We start from the raw sequence: 15,629 nt of genomic DNA, 5'->3' as shown, positions 1-15,629 counted from the left end.
TACAAAACTAAAGGTGAATACATCAATTTTGGGTTTGATATTATGATAGTCGTATGTATCTCTTTTGTAAACTTTATTATATTACATATAGTATTGGCAATATTGTAATTCAAAGTACCATAGCATTTTGAAATCAAAATGAAAAATATACATCTAAGTTCATATAAAAAAATTGAAACACAGTCCAGTAACGACAATATCCTCAAAGTTATAGCTTCATTTTTTCAGTAACCTTTTAACTCTTTTTCCTTCAAATCAACAGTAATTATGAAGAGGCTACAATTTATAAACAATTCTTGTCTGAGCATATCCACAATAGGCGAGTCTGCGAATATCTTGAGAAAAGCCTCACTGATGGTATTTTGCTGATACATGGAAAAGAACAACACGATTGTCTAAAATCCAAGATCAAAACTAGGAAAATCATCCATTGTGCATGCACTGTTGTCATGCTCAGATTTTATCTCCGTTGAGTGACCATGGAACTGTTGAGCAGAATCACTTGAAACATCGACAGTGACACCAGAAAATGCCTCTTGCCACTGGGTATCTGTCTGCTTGTTATCTGCAGAAGGCTAAAGAAAACAGCAGATACTGTCAGAAAACAAGTATTGGTGGCACCGTCGTACAGTAATTTTCATCACATAGGAAAATGTTGTAATTGGCATTAGTGAATCCATTTGAGGAAATAATGGATGAGAAGTTGGTGTTCCAATATTCCTCTATTAAAGTTGATTGGCATACGTATAATTTTCTTAGTAGTTTCCATCAGAAACCAATATTTTAACTCTAAAGTTCCTCTTTTCTCCTTTGTTTCCAAATACCCTTTTCTTCCCTACTTTTCAACTCCTATTCACTCTTGGCTTCTGTTGAATATTTGCTTTAGAACTGCAAATCTTATTACTGTAGTAATTTATTAAGTTTTACCTAGTCAACTAGTTAGACCTAGTATTTAGGAGTTGATTTCTATTTGAATTTTGAATAAATAGTATTTCCTAGTCTTTAGGAATTTGTTATTTTCAGCAGATTTTCTTTGCTTATCTTTAGGTTTTTAAGTTAGTATTTTCTATTATAAATTGTAGTCTTATACTGCAGTAAAAATATATCGAACTTTCAACTTCAGTTCATAAGCTCTCTTCTTTCTTGTACTCTACTGCATTCAACTCTAATTCTTAAAGTTTTCTTCCTCTTTATTTTCCTGTATTTCTTTGTTTCAAAAACCAACAGCCTCTTATTTTCCTTTTGTTATGTAGAAGGAAACTAAGTTTCTCCTCTTCATATTTGACTCAAACCTCAAAAAGGAACAGGGAGTACAACGGCTTACCTTGTCGGACGCATGAGTTAAGGTGCAGAAATCTGTTAATGCAGCCATTGAGCCACTATGATTATCTGCACAGATAGAAGCAAATGACAGAAAATGTAATTAATACTACCTTCCGTCCATTTTTATGTCATTTAGCAAAGCAATTGGTCCACATTATGTGTCGCTTTAGGAAGCCAAAAGGCCTTAATTACTTTTTTCCATACTACCATTGCTCTAATAAATGATCTATAAAATTTTCTAAAAAGTCTCGCAACAGTATACTCAATTTGAGGAGAAATATTTTTCTTAATGGGTCTGCCAAAACCTTAAAAGACATTTAAAATGGACTGGAGGAAGTAGGAAAATTGATACGCTGGTATGTGTTCTTGAGGATGCTTGCCTTGGTGGTGGGAGACAGATTCAGATGCTTTCTTGATTTCTGAAATTTTACTAGACCTGTCGTGGCAGAGTATTTCAACTGCTTTAACCTTAGAGTCTGACTCAGGAATAGCCAAATGCTTCAGCTTCGCAGTTGGGGACCTTCTCTCTGTGAGAGCGCATTCTACATCACACGACCATATATCCGCCGCTGCTAATCTGGAAAAAATTAAGTCAAACCAAATATAATATGACAAGGACTAGTTTTTTTTTTTGTTTTTTTTATCAAGAATATGACAAGTACTAGTTAAAACTGCCATATAATCTTAACACATAAACAACTGATATGCCAAGTATCCATAGACCAATGTTCTTAAAAGCAAAAAGTGCAAAAAAGCGACAAGGTCATGGAGTTTGAAGCGAAAAGCGAGAAGTGAAGCGCACAAATTACGGAATATCAGAAAATATCAAATTTCTAAGAATTTAGTATGATAACAATTAAGTTGCAATTGAAATAACTAATTTTAGCATCCAATACATAATAATGTCGTATTAATCCAACTCCTCAAAGTTGAGATTCAAAGAAGCCACTGATCTCGTCGGAATCACTTAGTGCAAACGCATGGCTTCATCTATGAAGAGATAACCACTTGTTTTGCATCGCTTCATTGCTTAGATGGCTTTTCATAGCACAACCATAGACGCATGAGCAGACAAAGTTGACAAATTGAAGGGTGGTTATTAACCTCGGAATGTCTTTCAATACTTACCCAGTAGACAAGCTTAATGACTGAGTTTGAGATACTCTTTGGTCAGCACAATCCGATGGTTGGGATATGCTGTCCAAATGGAATGCATCAGTAGCTTTCATCTTTGAGATTTTCCTGTCGTTTCTATGAGTCATGATAGTTTCTTCTACCTTATGCTCTGGTGAACTACCTTTATCATTGAAGTATTGCATGAAATGTTCCTCTGTTTCTCTCTTAATAGCACTGGAAACAAGACCTGATGACTGCAGTAGTTGGCATTCATCTGCATATGTGCTGCTCCTTACAGTGACAACACCTTCCGAAGTGATGGGTTTTTTAAGAATGGACAAAATTTCATGGGCTGTCATGAGACAAATAGTACCAATAGTTAAAAGATATTTAGCAATTGACTAGATTGGAAAAAAGGAAACATTGGCCTTACTTGCCAAAAAGAATTAAGAAACTGAAGTTTCTTGCAACTCCAAGTTAACTAACTCGATGTATAGCATATATGACATGTCTAATTCATCAGTTGCACCGGACAAATATACACCAGTCCTTGATATTTATCTTTACGTAGTATGAACTTGGAGATTAATGACTGATTTAAATATCAAACTAAGGTGGGATCCAATACTAATTAAGCCAAAGGCAACTCAGTCTTATTCCCAAGAAAAAATTGATGAAAGTCATTCATTGTCAATTATACAACAGTAGAAGGAAATCCATTTCCACTGATAATTTTGTTTAAGCAAATGCAGAATAGTTATTGTCAGCATGTTCGTTTGCATAAGAAGAAAAAAAAAAAAAAAAACATGTCATATCTACTTATCAAGAAAAAACATATTAGTTAAAGGAGGGATATCAGCCTCTTTTTGTTACATTCTAATGACACTATATAACAGTTTTTCCCCAAATAAACCTTATGACTTGCTTAGTCGAAAAGAAAAACATTGCATTTTGCTGACACTGTGTTTGGTTCCATGAAAGGGAAAGGATTGGCATAGGAGAGAGAAACTCCTTTGTTACTTACCTTAGGTTGGAATGATTGATAATTTACTTCCGGATTATTTGGTGCGGGTTGAAGGACGTTAGAGAGGTATATTTCCTCCTTTTCATCCAATTGGAGGGGTTCAAAAAGCTTCTATACAGGAGAATCCAAAATTCAAACCGCCACAGTTTGACTTCTGAGAATCCTTATATTCAACTCCTCCACTTTTACTTCTGAATATCCAAATTTCAAATCCCTCGACTTTTAAACCTTACAAATTTATAACCCTCTTTTTCTTCTCCTCCAACCCTCTTTTTCTTCTCCTCTTCCTATCATTCCTCTTTTACCTCAATGAAACGTCACAAAATGATTTAAACAGTAATAATTTTAACGTCAATCCCGCTCTTCAACCCCACTTTCTGTTTTGCTGATCCTGTTCTTGTTTCTCTGTTTGCTCCATCTCTCCACTTTTCTTGTTTCTGTGTTTGCTCCATCTCTCCACTTTTGTCCTAAACCTCTGCTCCCCCCTTGTCACAAGTGATTGATATTTTGTTCCTTTTTTCTTCAATGAGAACTTAATTTAGAAGTTACCTGTAATGATTTTCTTGCAATCCACATATTCATCTTTTTTAAAAGAAAAAGCATTTCTAAAGTTAATTAGCCAGTTCCCCGCTAATCTAAGGTAAGGCAGCTCAGCAACTTTAAAACAAAATCTAATTCCACAAATTTAAGATTACTTGTGCTTGTTAAGATGGTGAAGGAACAAACACTCAGAGCCTTCAGAAGTTCCAAATGGCTTTACCATTTTGAAGCCTCTTTGCTCCAAGCCTAAGTTGTGTGCCACATACAACTCAATTTGGTTGAAATCTTATAATTTGTTGTCTTAATTCGGAGTTCCATTGATTAACAGCAAATGGATGAAAGCCACGAATGAATGATGTTGACCAGATATTCTGGAGAAAAATTAAATTCTGCTCCTTACATATGGACAGCTTACCTGCACGAACAGAGTTTGTTCCAGAGATCCTACAACTTGTGTTATTGTCAATGTTTGCAGACTTTGAATCCACATGTTCTAGTGAAATAGCTACATTTTGAGGTTTCCCTGTTAAGCAATACCAATTAGAAGCAGGTAAAGTGAACATAATTGAAGCTATAGAGGTTGAAAGTAAGATCATGAGATCTATAGCCTGTAATATTCCTTTCTGATGCTGTAATCATGTGTGATGCTACATTACAACAGGCTATAAAGAGTAGTGGGGGAAAGGCCGATTTTTGCAGTTTACTAATCTATATCTAAATATTTGTCAAAGGCACTAAACTTTGATGGCAGAAACAAAACAAAAGTACATGTAAAGATGAACTAAGCAAAGAAAAGGCAAGATTTCTCTGTTTCTAGAGATCAACATTACTTAATACACCAAATTACCAAAGACTTACTATTAGGAATTGGCTTGTTGAAGGATGTCCTCCTACTTAATTTGATATTTTCGAGTGCGGATATTTTAATGTCAGATAGTGCATGCTCTTGTGAAGAAACATCATTTTGAGGTTTTCCTGCATATAGCAACGAAATCAGGTCCATAAAGAACATAGAGAATTTCTTAAACTAATCTTATGTCAAGACAGTTAAACTGTGACTGCTAAATGATCAACCTTACCTTACTGACGAAGAAAGCAAGAATTTTAGCCATGTAGCATAGAAAAATTACCTTCTGGACTTGTCCTCATGTCACCAACTTCAACCAAAAAATTTGGCAGATTCAACGTAGTTCCAGTTCTGACATGTTCTGATAACTTGAGAAACGTTCGGCATAGTATGATCCCATCTTCTGTAAGTAGAGTAACCTGACTTGTTTGTGGTGTGAGTTTATGTCAGAATCAGCTAATAAGATTGAGATCTGTAATATCATCAGCTAAACACTTTGATTAATGTTTGAGAATAATCCAAATTAGGAAGTCAAAACATAATCATTCAGTTAAAGCTGAGAATCTGCAAAGATCTAGATAGCTGACTGATTAGCGTCCGAAATTCTTTGCAACCACAAAAATACTAGGCGATAAACTGCTAAGATAAGCACAGTCATGCTTATCAACCAAATCCTTGGCAAACTCGACAAAGATGAAATAAATTACAGCTGCAGGGAGTGTGGATGGATATAGGACTAACCTGAGATTGGTAGGAACCACAAGATGAAAGTCTAAGGATTCCGTTAATGTACTTTTTTGCCTTCTGAGTTACTTGAGTAGTATACATGACATCCCATTCTGCACTCCAAGTATAGAAAAGTAGTTTAAGAACAAGTCCTGGAGGTTGTCCACTAACTAATGGCACTCTATCCTGTCACGAGACAGTATAGCCAGAAATAGAATTGAAGATCTTTCTTGGTTTGTTAAGATGGTGAAGGAACAAATAATAAGAGCCTTCAGAAGTTTTGCATGGGTTTACCATTTTGAAGCCTCTTTGCTCCAGCCTTAGTAGTGTGCCACATACAACTCAATATGATTGAAATCTTACAATTTATTGTCTAAATTAGGAGTTCCGTTGATTAACTACAATGGATGAAAGTCTAAAGTGAATGATCTTGACCAGATCTTCTGGAGAAAAGTTAAATTCTGCACCTTACATAAGGAAAAGGTAGAAAGCTTACCTGCAGGAACAGAGTCAGTTTTGGAGATGCTACAACTTGTGGTATTGTCAACGCTTCCAGTCTTTGAATCCACATGTTCCACTGAACAAGGTCCATTTTGAGGCTCCCCTGCTAAGCAATACCAATTGGAAGCAGGAAAGTGAACATACTGAAAGTTCTAGATGTTGAAATAAGATCATGAGTTATGTAGCCTGTAATATTCCTTTCTGATGGTGTAATCATGTGTGATGCTATGTTACAACAGGCTACAAAAAGTAGTGGGGGAAGGGCCCATTTTTTGCAGATTACTAATCTATATCTAAATATTTGTCAAAGGCACTAAACTTTGACAACAGAAACAAAATAAAAGTGCATGTAAAGACGAACTAAGCAAAGAAAAGGCAAGATTGCTCTGTTTCTAGAGATCAACATTATTATACACTAAATTACCAACAGACTTACTATTAGGAATTGGCTTGTTGAAGGATATTCTCCTACTTAATTTGATCTTCTCTAGTCCGGATATTTTAATGTCAGATTGTGCATGCTCTTGTGAAGAAGCATCATTTTGAGGTTTTCCTGCACATAGCAATGAAATCAGGTCCATAAAGAACATTGAGAATTTCTGAAACTAATCTTATGTCAAGACAGTTAAAGCATGTGACTGCTAAATGATCAACCTTACCTTCTGCACTAGTCCTCATGTCACCAACTTCAACCAAATAATTTGGCAAATTCAATGTAGCTCCAGTTGTGACATGTTCTGATAACTTGAGAAACCTTCGGCATAGTATGATCCCATCTTCTGTAAGTAGAGTAACCTGACTTGTTTGTGGTATGTGTTTATGTCAGAACCAGCTAATAAGACTGAGATCTGTAATATCATCAGCTAAACATTTTGATTGATGTTTGAGAATAATCCAAATCAGGAAGTCAAAACATAGTCAGTCAGTTAATGCTGAAAATCTGCAAGATCTAGATAACTGACTGATTAGCTTCAGAAATTATTTGCAACCATAGAAATATTAGGCAGATAAACTACTAAGATAAGCACGGCCATGCTTATTAACCAAATCCTTGGCAAACTCGACAAAGGTGAACTAAATGACAGTTGCAGGGAGTGTGGATGGATATAGGACTAACCTGAGATTGGTAGGAACCACATGATGAAAGTTTGAGGATTCCGTTACTGTACTTTTTTGCCTTCTGAGTTATTTGAGTAGTATACATGACATCCCATTCTGCACTCAAAGTATAGAATAGTAGTTTAAACAAGTCCTTTAGTGGCACTCTGTCCTGTATCTTTTGACCTATTTTAGCATGATGCTGAGTTTAAGAGTAGAGTTCATTGGTTACTAGTGTCAGAAGACAGTGAATCCAGAAATAGAACCTTTTGATAACCTTACTACTAATAGAAAGGGGAAAGATGCGCTCTATCCCTTGCTTCTTGCTCCAACTTAGGAGATGGGGCTCTAGAGCTTTTTCTGCAGGCTGCTATGAGCAGAGTAGTCAAGCCAGAGAGGAGAAAAAAAGCAAGAAATGGTTTCGTTCGATCGACGGAATCAATAGTACTGTCACTGCTGTGCACCGTCTTTCATAAAGCACCTTTGGGCAGCAACTACTATTATGATCCAATTTCGAGATCAATTCAACAATGAAACTCTTTAAGCAATGAACTTATCTATGTCATTTGGAAGATCATTGTTGCATTGAAATGCTGTCAGGAATACAAGTTCTATATAATTCAAGTGGCACACTTATAAAGCTCAGACTATACATGGATTCAGGGCTATTGCTATAACTGAACATGAGTAAAGAGTTTCCATTTTAAGATGGCGGACAACTTGTTAAAATAGCCCAACAAGTGAAACATTACAATCAAGTTATATACAAATAATATTTTTCAGAAAACCTATTGAAACGCAGTCTAGATTCGCAGAAGCTAGCCATCCAAAATCGAAGACATGGAAATTTCAGATTTTCATTTATAAGTCCAAATTTTTTTTTCTTAAAGAAAAAGAGTCATCTATTATAAGGTGGAATTCCTACATGCGCATCAAACACATATTATCTTTACCTTACTGAAATTTTATAACCTACCAGCTGGCAACTTATTATGGACAGCGACTTCATCGTGTATTGGTCCTCTTTTTCCAAGTTCCATGGTATGTTTTCCTTGAGGAATGATTTGCTTTGGAGGCTTTTGGCCCTCCTCGCATTCTCCTAACTCCACTAAGTGACCATCAAATGTTACCAATTGACCAGACATGATGCTCTCATTCTTTTTCAGAAACCTGCTGTCTAGGAGTCTCCTGGTTGCATCATACAGCATGATCTGGAAACAATCAGCAAAACTTTTTATTCGAAAAAATAAGTCAGCAATATAAGGACATAATATTGAGCATAACTATGCACTTCTAATTGGAAATTTAGAGAAAAGAAAGGCACCATTTTTTCACAAAGTTTTACAGCTACAGTTCAGATAAGCTAATAACAAAACCAATCTTTAAGAATTAGATGCATTGAAGCCGCTGAAAGCAGCTTGCTTAGGCCTAGCTTCAGATCTGAGAGTTCTGTGAATTAACGTGTGGGGCTTTGATCAAAAGATTATGAAATTATTTTTGACAAGTGTTCTACTACTTATTTACTGTCACTCATATTTTATCTTAAATAGATCTTCTTTGTTGCCTCTCTATTACAACCGGCTCCAACATCTATTATTTTTCTCTTTATCATTCCCCCTTCCTCTTGATTCACCCCAAATTCCCTGGCAATGCCTTCTTGGCTCTTGGTATGTGGACCTTAACTGGATGTTCAAAAGTTAACAAAGAGGAGTAGAAATTTTTGGTAAAGATCAAAAATGTTTTCTTCTAATGCATGCCTTGATCAGAAGTATGAAACGTGAGGTCATATTTACCTTCAAAGTTTTTTTTTTTTTTTTTTTTGTTTTTTTTTTTTTTTTTTTTTTTTTTTGATAAGTACCTTCAAATTTGAAACTCTCCAGAGACCCAGAGACGATATCCAGTGTTGCTATGAATACATGTACGCTAATAAGTTCTAAAATATTCAGAATTTTCTCTTGCATTAGCAAGACCTTATAAAGGAATTTCATTGACGTCAATGGGTTAATCTTTTAACTTGCTCTCATAAGCAGGCAACAGCAAGCTTTTTTGCTTTGGCCTGGGTAGAGGGAGCTTAAGGTTGGTGATGCACCTGTAACACAGATTCTAAATATTGGACCAAAAAAGGAGCAACATATACTTTTAGAAGGTCCCAGCACACAGATGTAAGTGACAAGCTGATGCTTAACTGTGGAAGGTGTTCAATACGTATAAGTTAGACGAGAAATAATTGCAAAAACCAACCTGCCTGCAATGTGAGCTAGACATCACAAGTTGTAAATACCCATCATGGAACTTCTTTGCCTTTTGGGTCATTTGTGTCGTGTACAATACCTGCCATTCTAAATTAAAAATCATAATAGAAAACTCATTCTCAGAAAATACTTAAAGATGGACAGAAAATGCAATCTGTGAGAACTGAATATTAAGTCCAGTAGTGGAAACATGATTAACCAGCTTTACTTGTATTATTATCTCAATTGAGCCTATTCATTCGACTGGAGCACGTCTTAAGAGAAGAAGGTACTAGTACATTTCTAATAGTAGTCTGTTTTAAGATTTGTTCAAAGTATGGTTCAGATACGAGAAAGTAGGATTTTTGTTAAAAATATGTTACACCCCGACTAAAACAACTCAAGGTTGTACTAGTTTAATGCAATCATTTTTTAACTTCATCTAAAGGTGGGGTGGGGGGATTTGACAGGCACCTCCCTGTATATTCTCAAAACCCAAAAGGTGAATACATGAACGAGGGGAAGATAGAAACTGACATCTTCATAACCTAACGAAAAGATGAACAAGTTTTTTTTTTTTTTTTTTTTGATAAGGAAGATAAACAAGCTCATCTTTTTACAAAAGAATGTGTCTCTATTAAGACTAGTTGTGTACGGGTACATAAGAAACATCCTGCTATGCAGTGGTCTGAAAATAAAATGGGAGGGATGCAGCTCGTTTCAAAGAGTGAACATAAGAACCATTCTGAAGTAATTTTCTTGTTTTGCCTTACAGTTTCAAATGTCCTCTTACTTCCATAGACAGCGAGTGAACCAAGAAAAAGTACTGGGGAAATGCTGTGAAAGTGCTTCAGCAATTCAGTTCAGGAAATTGGATGGACTGAAAGAGAAATTAGATCTACTAAATTTGGACTAGAGGGAGTAAATTTATCAAAGTTTTAGAGCCTGAAACAAGAAAATTATTTAACATGAAATGCAGAAAAAAATAGTTAGCGCAGTTGCTACAAAAGTATTTTCCTACCTTCTGTGCTTGACTTTGTCATGTCAAGCGAACCTGGAGAAGAATTATATTTGTGTGCTTCACTCTTCTTGAACTCTGCAAGTTGAAATTTGTTATTGAAATAGGTCACTCTCGGAACAGTAACAGATGAAAGACATCAGATAGATTAATAAACGTCAGCTTGAACTTTCAGACTCATATTAAACCCATAAGTGCATAATCTCACAATCAGAGACTCAACGATAGGAAACCATGTGTTTGTACAGGCCCTCACGAATCATGTTGTGAACTCCAATGTCAGAACCAGTGACGAAAGAAAGAAAAAAGGACACATTATTGCACTACGCTGATATAGCAGGAAAGAAATCATCTGACAAACCTCTAATAATCTTATGCGATGGGCTTAGAGGACTTGGGAATGCTTTCCTTTTTCCCAGATTAGATTTCCTATTATCTGAAGGAAAAAGAAGAAAGAGTTGCAAAAAGAATAATAATGTGCAAACTATAAAATTGAAGAACATCAAATTGTAAACAACTGCCCCCCCAAAAAATAAGAATGTTGACAGATACCAGCAGCAGTTGAGCCTTTTCCAGAATGCAGTAGCCCAGATTCCTGAGACTCTTTCTTAATTTGTTTAGTCTTTAATATGGGTACAGGTTTGTAATCGCCGTGAGGATCACCAATATCAACAAGGTAAGAATCAAATGCCAATGTTTCGCCTTCTTTGACATCAATATCGTTCTTCAAAATCTTAATGCCTAACAGCTTCTCACAATCATCATAGAGCATTACCTGTATAAGAACCAGAACATTTTGATGTTATGCATAATTGCTTGATGATGTATTTTACCAGAACCCACAAACCCTTTCTACTCAACTGTCAAGGCTAGTCCATACACCCCCTTAAAAGCATATTTGTTTAGGTACCAGTAAACTCCTCGATAGCAGCACTAATAGGACTCTAGCAACTTGAGAGTTCAGGCAAATCCAGGATTTAATGGTAGTGAGTGCATCAAATACCATAATCCACATGGTTAACACGTTTCTTAACATTTTCTATATATTTTGATTCCCATACTAAGGCCACTCAGTGCTTATTTGCTGATCTGCCTAGCTTAAGATGCTTACATTGCCTTACTTAAGTTTCATTTACAAGCAGCTCATAAAAGTTACATATATACTCATTCCTCAAATTTCTTACAGACTGACTCAAAAATAAATCTCTTAATATCATCGAGCGTATCAAGAGAGAAGATTGCATGACTGCGACTCTCTTACTTATGCTTGCAAATCAATTTATGTTAAACGTTGAATGGAACAATATGTGAAATTGAAACTGCACATAACTTGCATCTTAATGAAATACATGAAATCCAGACTCAAATTGAATCATGTATTAACTCCGAAACAACTGGTTATTTTACATTTTTTTGGGGGGAGATTTTCAAAAATATACAGCTTTTGAAAATTAGTACGCCACGTAACCAATATACAATGTTATACAACATTATAACTGGGGAAAGCATTATACATACTGTAACAACCTACACTGTATAAAAGCTGTTTATACACAAATATGAGCTAAATCGGGTAACCAACTCAAAGTATGGACTACGTGGGGTAAATATTTTCAAAAACAGACATAGAGCGCCATTTTTCCTTTTTCTTTCCCTCAAATTAAATGTGATATCTACTAAATTAGAAAGCTGAGCAACTAATAAAATGCTTTTTCAACCAATTTCAACCAGCCTCAAATTGAACCATGTATTAACTCCGAAACAACTAGTTAATTTACATTTTTTTCATCAAATTACTTGAACCGTGATATCTACCAAATTAGAAAGTTAAGCAACAACAAAACAGCTTTTCAACCAATTCCAAGATGTATAAACAAGCAAATGGATCTGAAAATGGAATAAGTGCTGAAATACGAACACACACCTTGTGGCTGGTGGATTGAAGCTCTGAGAAGCCATATATATATATATATATATATATATGAGAAGAATAGCAACTTGTAGTACTTTTAGTTTTTGAATATCTAAATTATAATTTTAAAATATTAAATTGATCTAATCCAATTAAGCTCCGAAGATTAATCAAATTGACTCTCGAAAAGCTAAACAGGGCAACTAATATGGCCGATAGAGGGAGTAGTTAATTTACATTTTTGCTCAAATTACTTGAAACGTGATATCTGCCAAATTATAACGCTGAGCAGCTAAAAAACGGTATTTCAACTAACTTCAATATGTATAAACAACCAAATTCATAATTTATCTGAAAAATGGAATATCTAAGCATGCAAATATGAAAACACACCTTGTGAGTGGAGGATTGAAGTTCTAAGAAGCCATCTTGATAAACTTTTCGTTTCTGTTTGAGATGTTTCGTATACGTAACGCACCATTTCTTCTTCGCATCTCCCATTGTCGACTTTGCTTTCTCGGAATACAATGGATGGTTCTAGAAACTTCGAGAGAATCGGGGAATTTGGTGCCAAATGTTGAGCGGGAAATTCAGGTTGCTTCCACTGTACTCTGCTTTCAGTTTTTTAAGAAAGAATTTGAAATTTTTACCAAGTCGGGTAAGGTAATGTTAATTATTTATTTCTCTTCTCTCTTTTTTTTTTTTTTTTTTTTTTTTTTTGAGTTTTCACCCGGCTGCATTAGAGTCAAGTATATCTGGATTCGCACCACGCAGGATCCATTTTGGAAAACATTTTCTACTAAAAAGAAATTCTATGCGTGAACACGAAACCTCTGATTAAGTGAGGATCTGCCTGTCTGTCGCCCCACATGCTTGATGGTTAATATGATTTATCTAGCTAAATACTCAAATGTTAAAGAAAATAATTGTGAGCGAATAGTTGCTTCCATTGTTCATTTTTACTTTTCTATATACTAAAAAAAATATTCATTTTTATTTGTTCAGTTTGAAAAATTAAGACTATCATTTCATACTTATTTTATCCTTATTTCTAATTATTGATTTGAAATCTTCAATGAATTGTTAGTGGTTGTTCAATGTTTAAAGTATGTTTGGTTCAATCATTGGGTGTTATGGTAATAATTAATGATACAATAAAATTGACATTCTATTTATGATTTACAGGATAAGTGAAAATGGACGGGAAGAGTAATAGTTGAAGTGCGACTGTGTGAGCTGATTTTTATCACAAAAGCAAATTAATAAATGCATTAATTTGACATTTACTGCACATGTTTTTTGTTAATATTGATCACTAGATCAATTAGAATGAGAAAATTAAATCTAAAATCTCAAGCTAAGAATAATAAAGTGATAAAATCATGTGACTATTGTAAATATCATACTAGAATAGAAAAAAAAAGAGTCTCCAATGTTGGAGTTAGATGATTAGCTTTGGAGCAAGGATGAATAAAATCAGATAAATCGTATAAAAATAAATTATCTTGTAGATGTAAAGTGATTTTCTAACTTAAGAGATTCAGATGAATTCCTTCTCACCCCTTTAGCATTTGTTAGGAGTCACATTATTCAAATTATGATTTACTAAATATCACTGGTTAACAACATATATCAGATGACCCATTACCTCAATTAACTTAAGCGGCATGAAGATCAAATTTATTGCCGGCATATGTGATATATAAATTATGTGATATATAAATTTGAAATTCTCACAAAAGTCTGGAATATTGTGAAACGGGCAGTGTGGACCAGTCAACTACTCCTTTTTTCCCTTTCTTTTTTTTCTTTTACTTTCTCCCGGCAGTAAATCTGGGTTTAGACAATGGTAAATTAGGGGTCGTTTGGTAGCTGGTTAGAGTTATGCATCTATTAGTAATACATAAATTAATTATGAGAAAATCTATGTATTATTTTATACATGGTTTAGTTATACATGTATTAGCTATTCCACCTTTTGTCCTGCATAAAATAATATTCCCTCCCCAATTTATGTGGCACTTAGTTTCCAAGATTCAAACTGTACGAACTTTGACCAACATTTTAAAATGTATTTTTTCACCAAATTAATATGAAAAAAGTCACAAACTATAGTACTTTTCATGTAGTTTTCGACTATATAAATTTTAATCTTAAAATATTAAGTTAATCTAATCCAATTTAGCTTCAAAGTTTAGTCAAACTGACTCTCAAAAAGCAAAAAGTGCCACATAAATTGGGACGGAGGGAGTACATAGATTCCCTCATAACTTATAATGTATTAGCTATGCGGTTTTCTAAATTGCAAACCAAACACTGTGCTAATTTTATACATGAATTGCTCAGTTCATAACTAGCTACCAAACACAGTATTACTCATGCAGGATTCAATACATCAATAACTTACTCCTAATCGGTTACCACACGACCACTAAGGGCTCGTTTGATACAAGGGATAAGGATAAATAATACCGGGATTATATTTGAGATGAATTTATCTCACGTTTGGTTGGGATAAAATAGTGGTATAACTAATCCGGAATTATTAATTTTGGGATAATAGTCTCTATAGGAGAGTGAAATAACTAATCCCGAGATAACTAATCGCAGGATAAGTTATCCTTGGATAACTTGTTTCCAACCAAACGACCCCTTAGTGTATAACTAAACCATGGCTTATTTATCATGCTACTTTCTAAATTAAGGCATATACCAAACGATCCCAGCTTATACCATGCACCAAGGGCGGCTCAATGATATTTGTAGCCTAAAGCCAAACTTCATTGAGAGGCCTGTATATATACACACACGTTCGAATCACCAAGGGAGCAAAAAAAAGGAAAGCTCCCAGGGGACGGGTAAATTTTTTTTTAAAAATGCATCAGAAATAATGAAAATCAATGTGCTTTTAAAATATGGAGATGCATAAGAAGAAGAAGAAAGCACAAGCACAAATATCAATTTGGAAGACACGAACTAAAAATAGAAACGTGATTTGCCAGAAAAGTATATAAAGGCTAATTATCTCCTCCTTCAAGTTGTCCTTTTCAGTCTACTTTTTTCATTTTACAAACATTTGTATTGTTTTATTCTTCTACAAGATTCATATCTATCAACAAAGAACAATTTAGTCATTCAAATAACTAGTAGTAAACAATTTTGGGGGCCCCAAGGTTTGGGAGGCCTCTTCACTTCTGTTGCCCCTTGAGCCGGCCCTGCCATGCACCTGATAGATGAAATCCAGGAATCACAAATGAATTCGAGAATTTCTTAGACTGGACAGGAAAGATTAA

The 15,629-nt window shown here is 34.8% G+C and overlaps 1 protein-coding gene across 6 annotated transcripts; it reads right to left on the bottom strand.

The window, feature by feature from the left end:
• Positions 1-22: 22 nt before the first annotated feature.
• Positions 23-13,025, bottom strand: LOC132030657 (uncharacterized). Of its 6 annotated transcripts, none has more exons than XM_059420369.1 (18): positions 12,730-13,023; positions 10,977-11,199; positions 10,786-10,860; positions 10,428-10,502; positions 9,417-9,514; positions 8,152-8,386; positions 7,195-7,292; positions 6,737-6,872; positions 6,514-6,630; positions 6,073-6,180; positions 5,592-5,689; positions 5,134-5,269; positions 4,862-4,978; positions 4,404-4,526; positions 2,452-2,791; positions 1,704-1,900; positions 1,325-1,389; positions 23-575 (listed from the first exon to the last, which is right to left on the bottom strand). In XM_059420369.1, the coding sequence occupies exons 1-18, from the start codon at positions 12,835-12,837 to the stop codon at positions 396-398; spliced, it is 2,529 nt and encodes an 842-aa protein (XP_059276352.1). In that variant the 5' UTR covers positions 12,838-13,023; the 3' UTR covers positions 23-395. The 6 variants fall into 6 exon arrangements, with proteins under 6 accessions (XP_059276352.1, XP_059276354.1, XP_059276355.1 ...); XM_059420371.1 differs by having other exon boundaries at positions 6,073-6,183; positions 6,550-6,630; XM_059420372.1 differs by having other exon boundaries at positions 6,550-6,630.
• Positions 13,026-15,629: the final 2,604 nt, after the last annotated feature.

Source organism: Lycium ferocissimum, chromosome 9 (assembly GCF_029784015.1).
Source record: "Lycium ferocissimum isolate CSIRO_LF1 chromosome 9, AGI_CSIRO_Lferr_CH_V1, whole genome shotgun sequence".
Taxonomy (NCBI): domain Eukaryota; kingdom Viridiplantae; phylum Streptophyta; class Magnoliopsida; order Solanales; family Solanaceae; genus Lycium; species Lycium ferocissimum.
The sequence above is the reverse complement of the archived record's forward strand: the minus strand, read 5'-3'. Positions and strand labels throughout refer to the sequence as shown.

Coding starts and splice junctions, on each gene's coding strand:
- LOC132030657 (XM_059420369.1), bottom strand. CDS start 12,837: ATGGGAGATGCGAAGAAGAAATGGTGCGTTACGTATACGAAACATCTC. Junction 11,200..12,729: donor TTCAATCCTCCACTCACAAG/GTGTGTTTTCAT, acceptor GTTCTTATACAG/GTAATGCTCTATGATGATTG. Junction 2,792..4,403: donor TGCAGGTAAGCTGTCCATAT/GTAAGGAGCAGA, acceptor GTCTCATGACAG/CCCATGAAATTTTGTCCATT.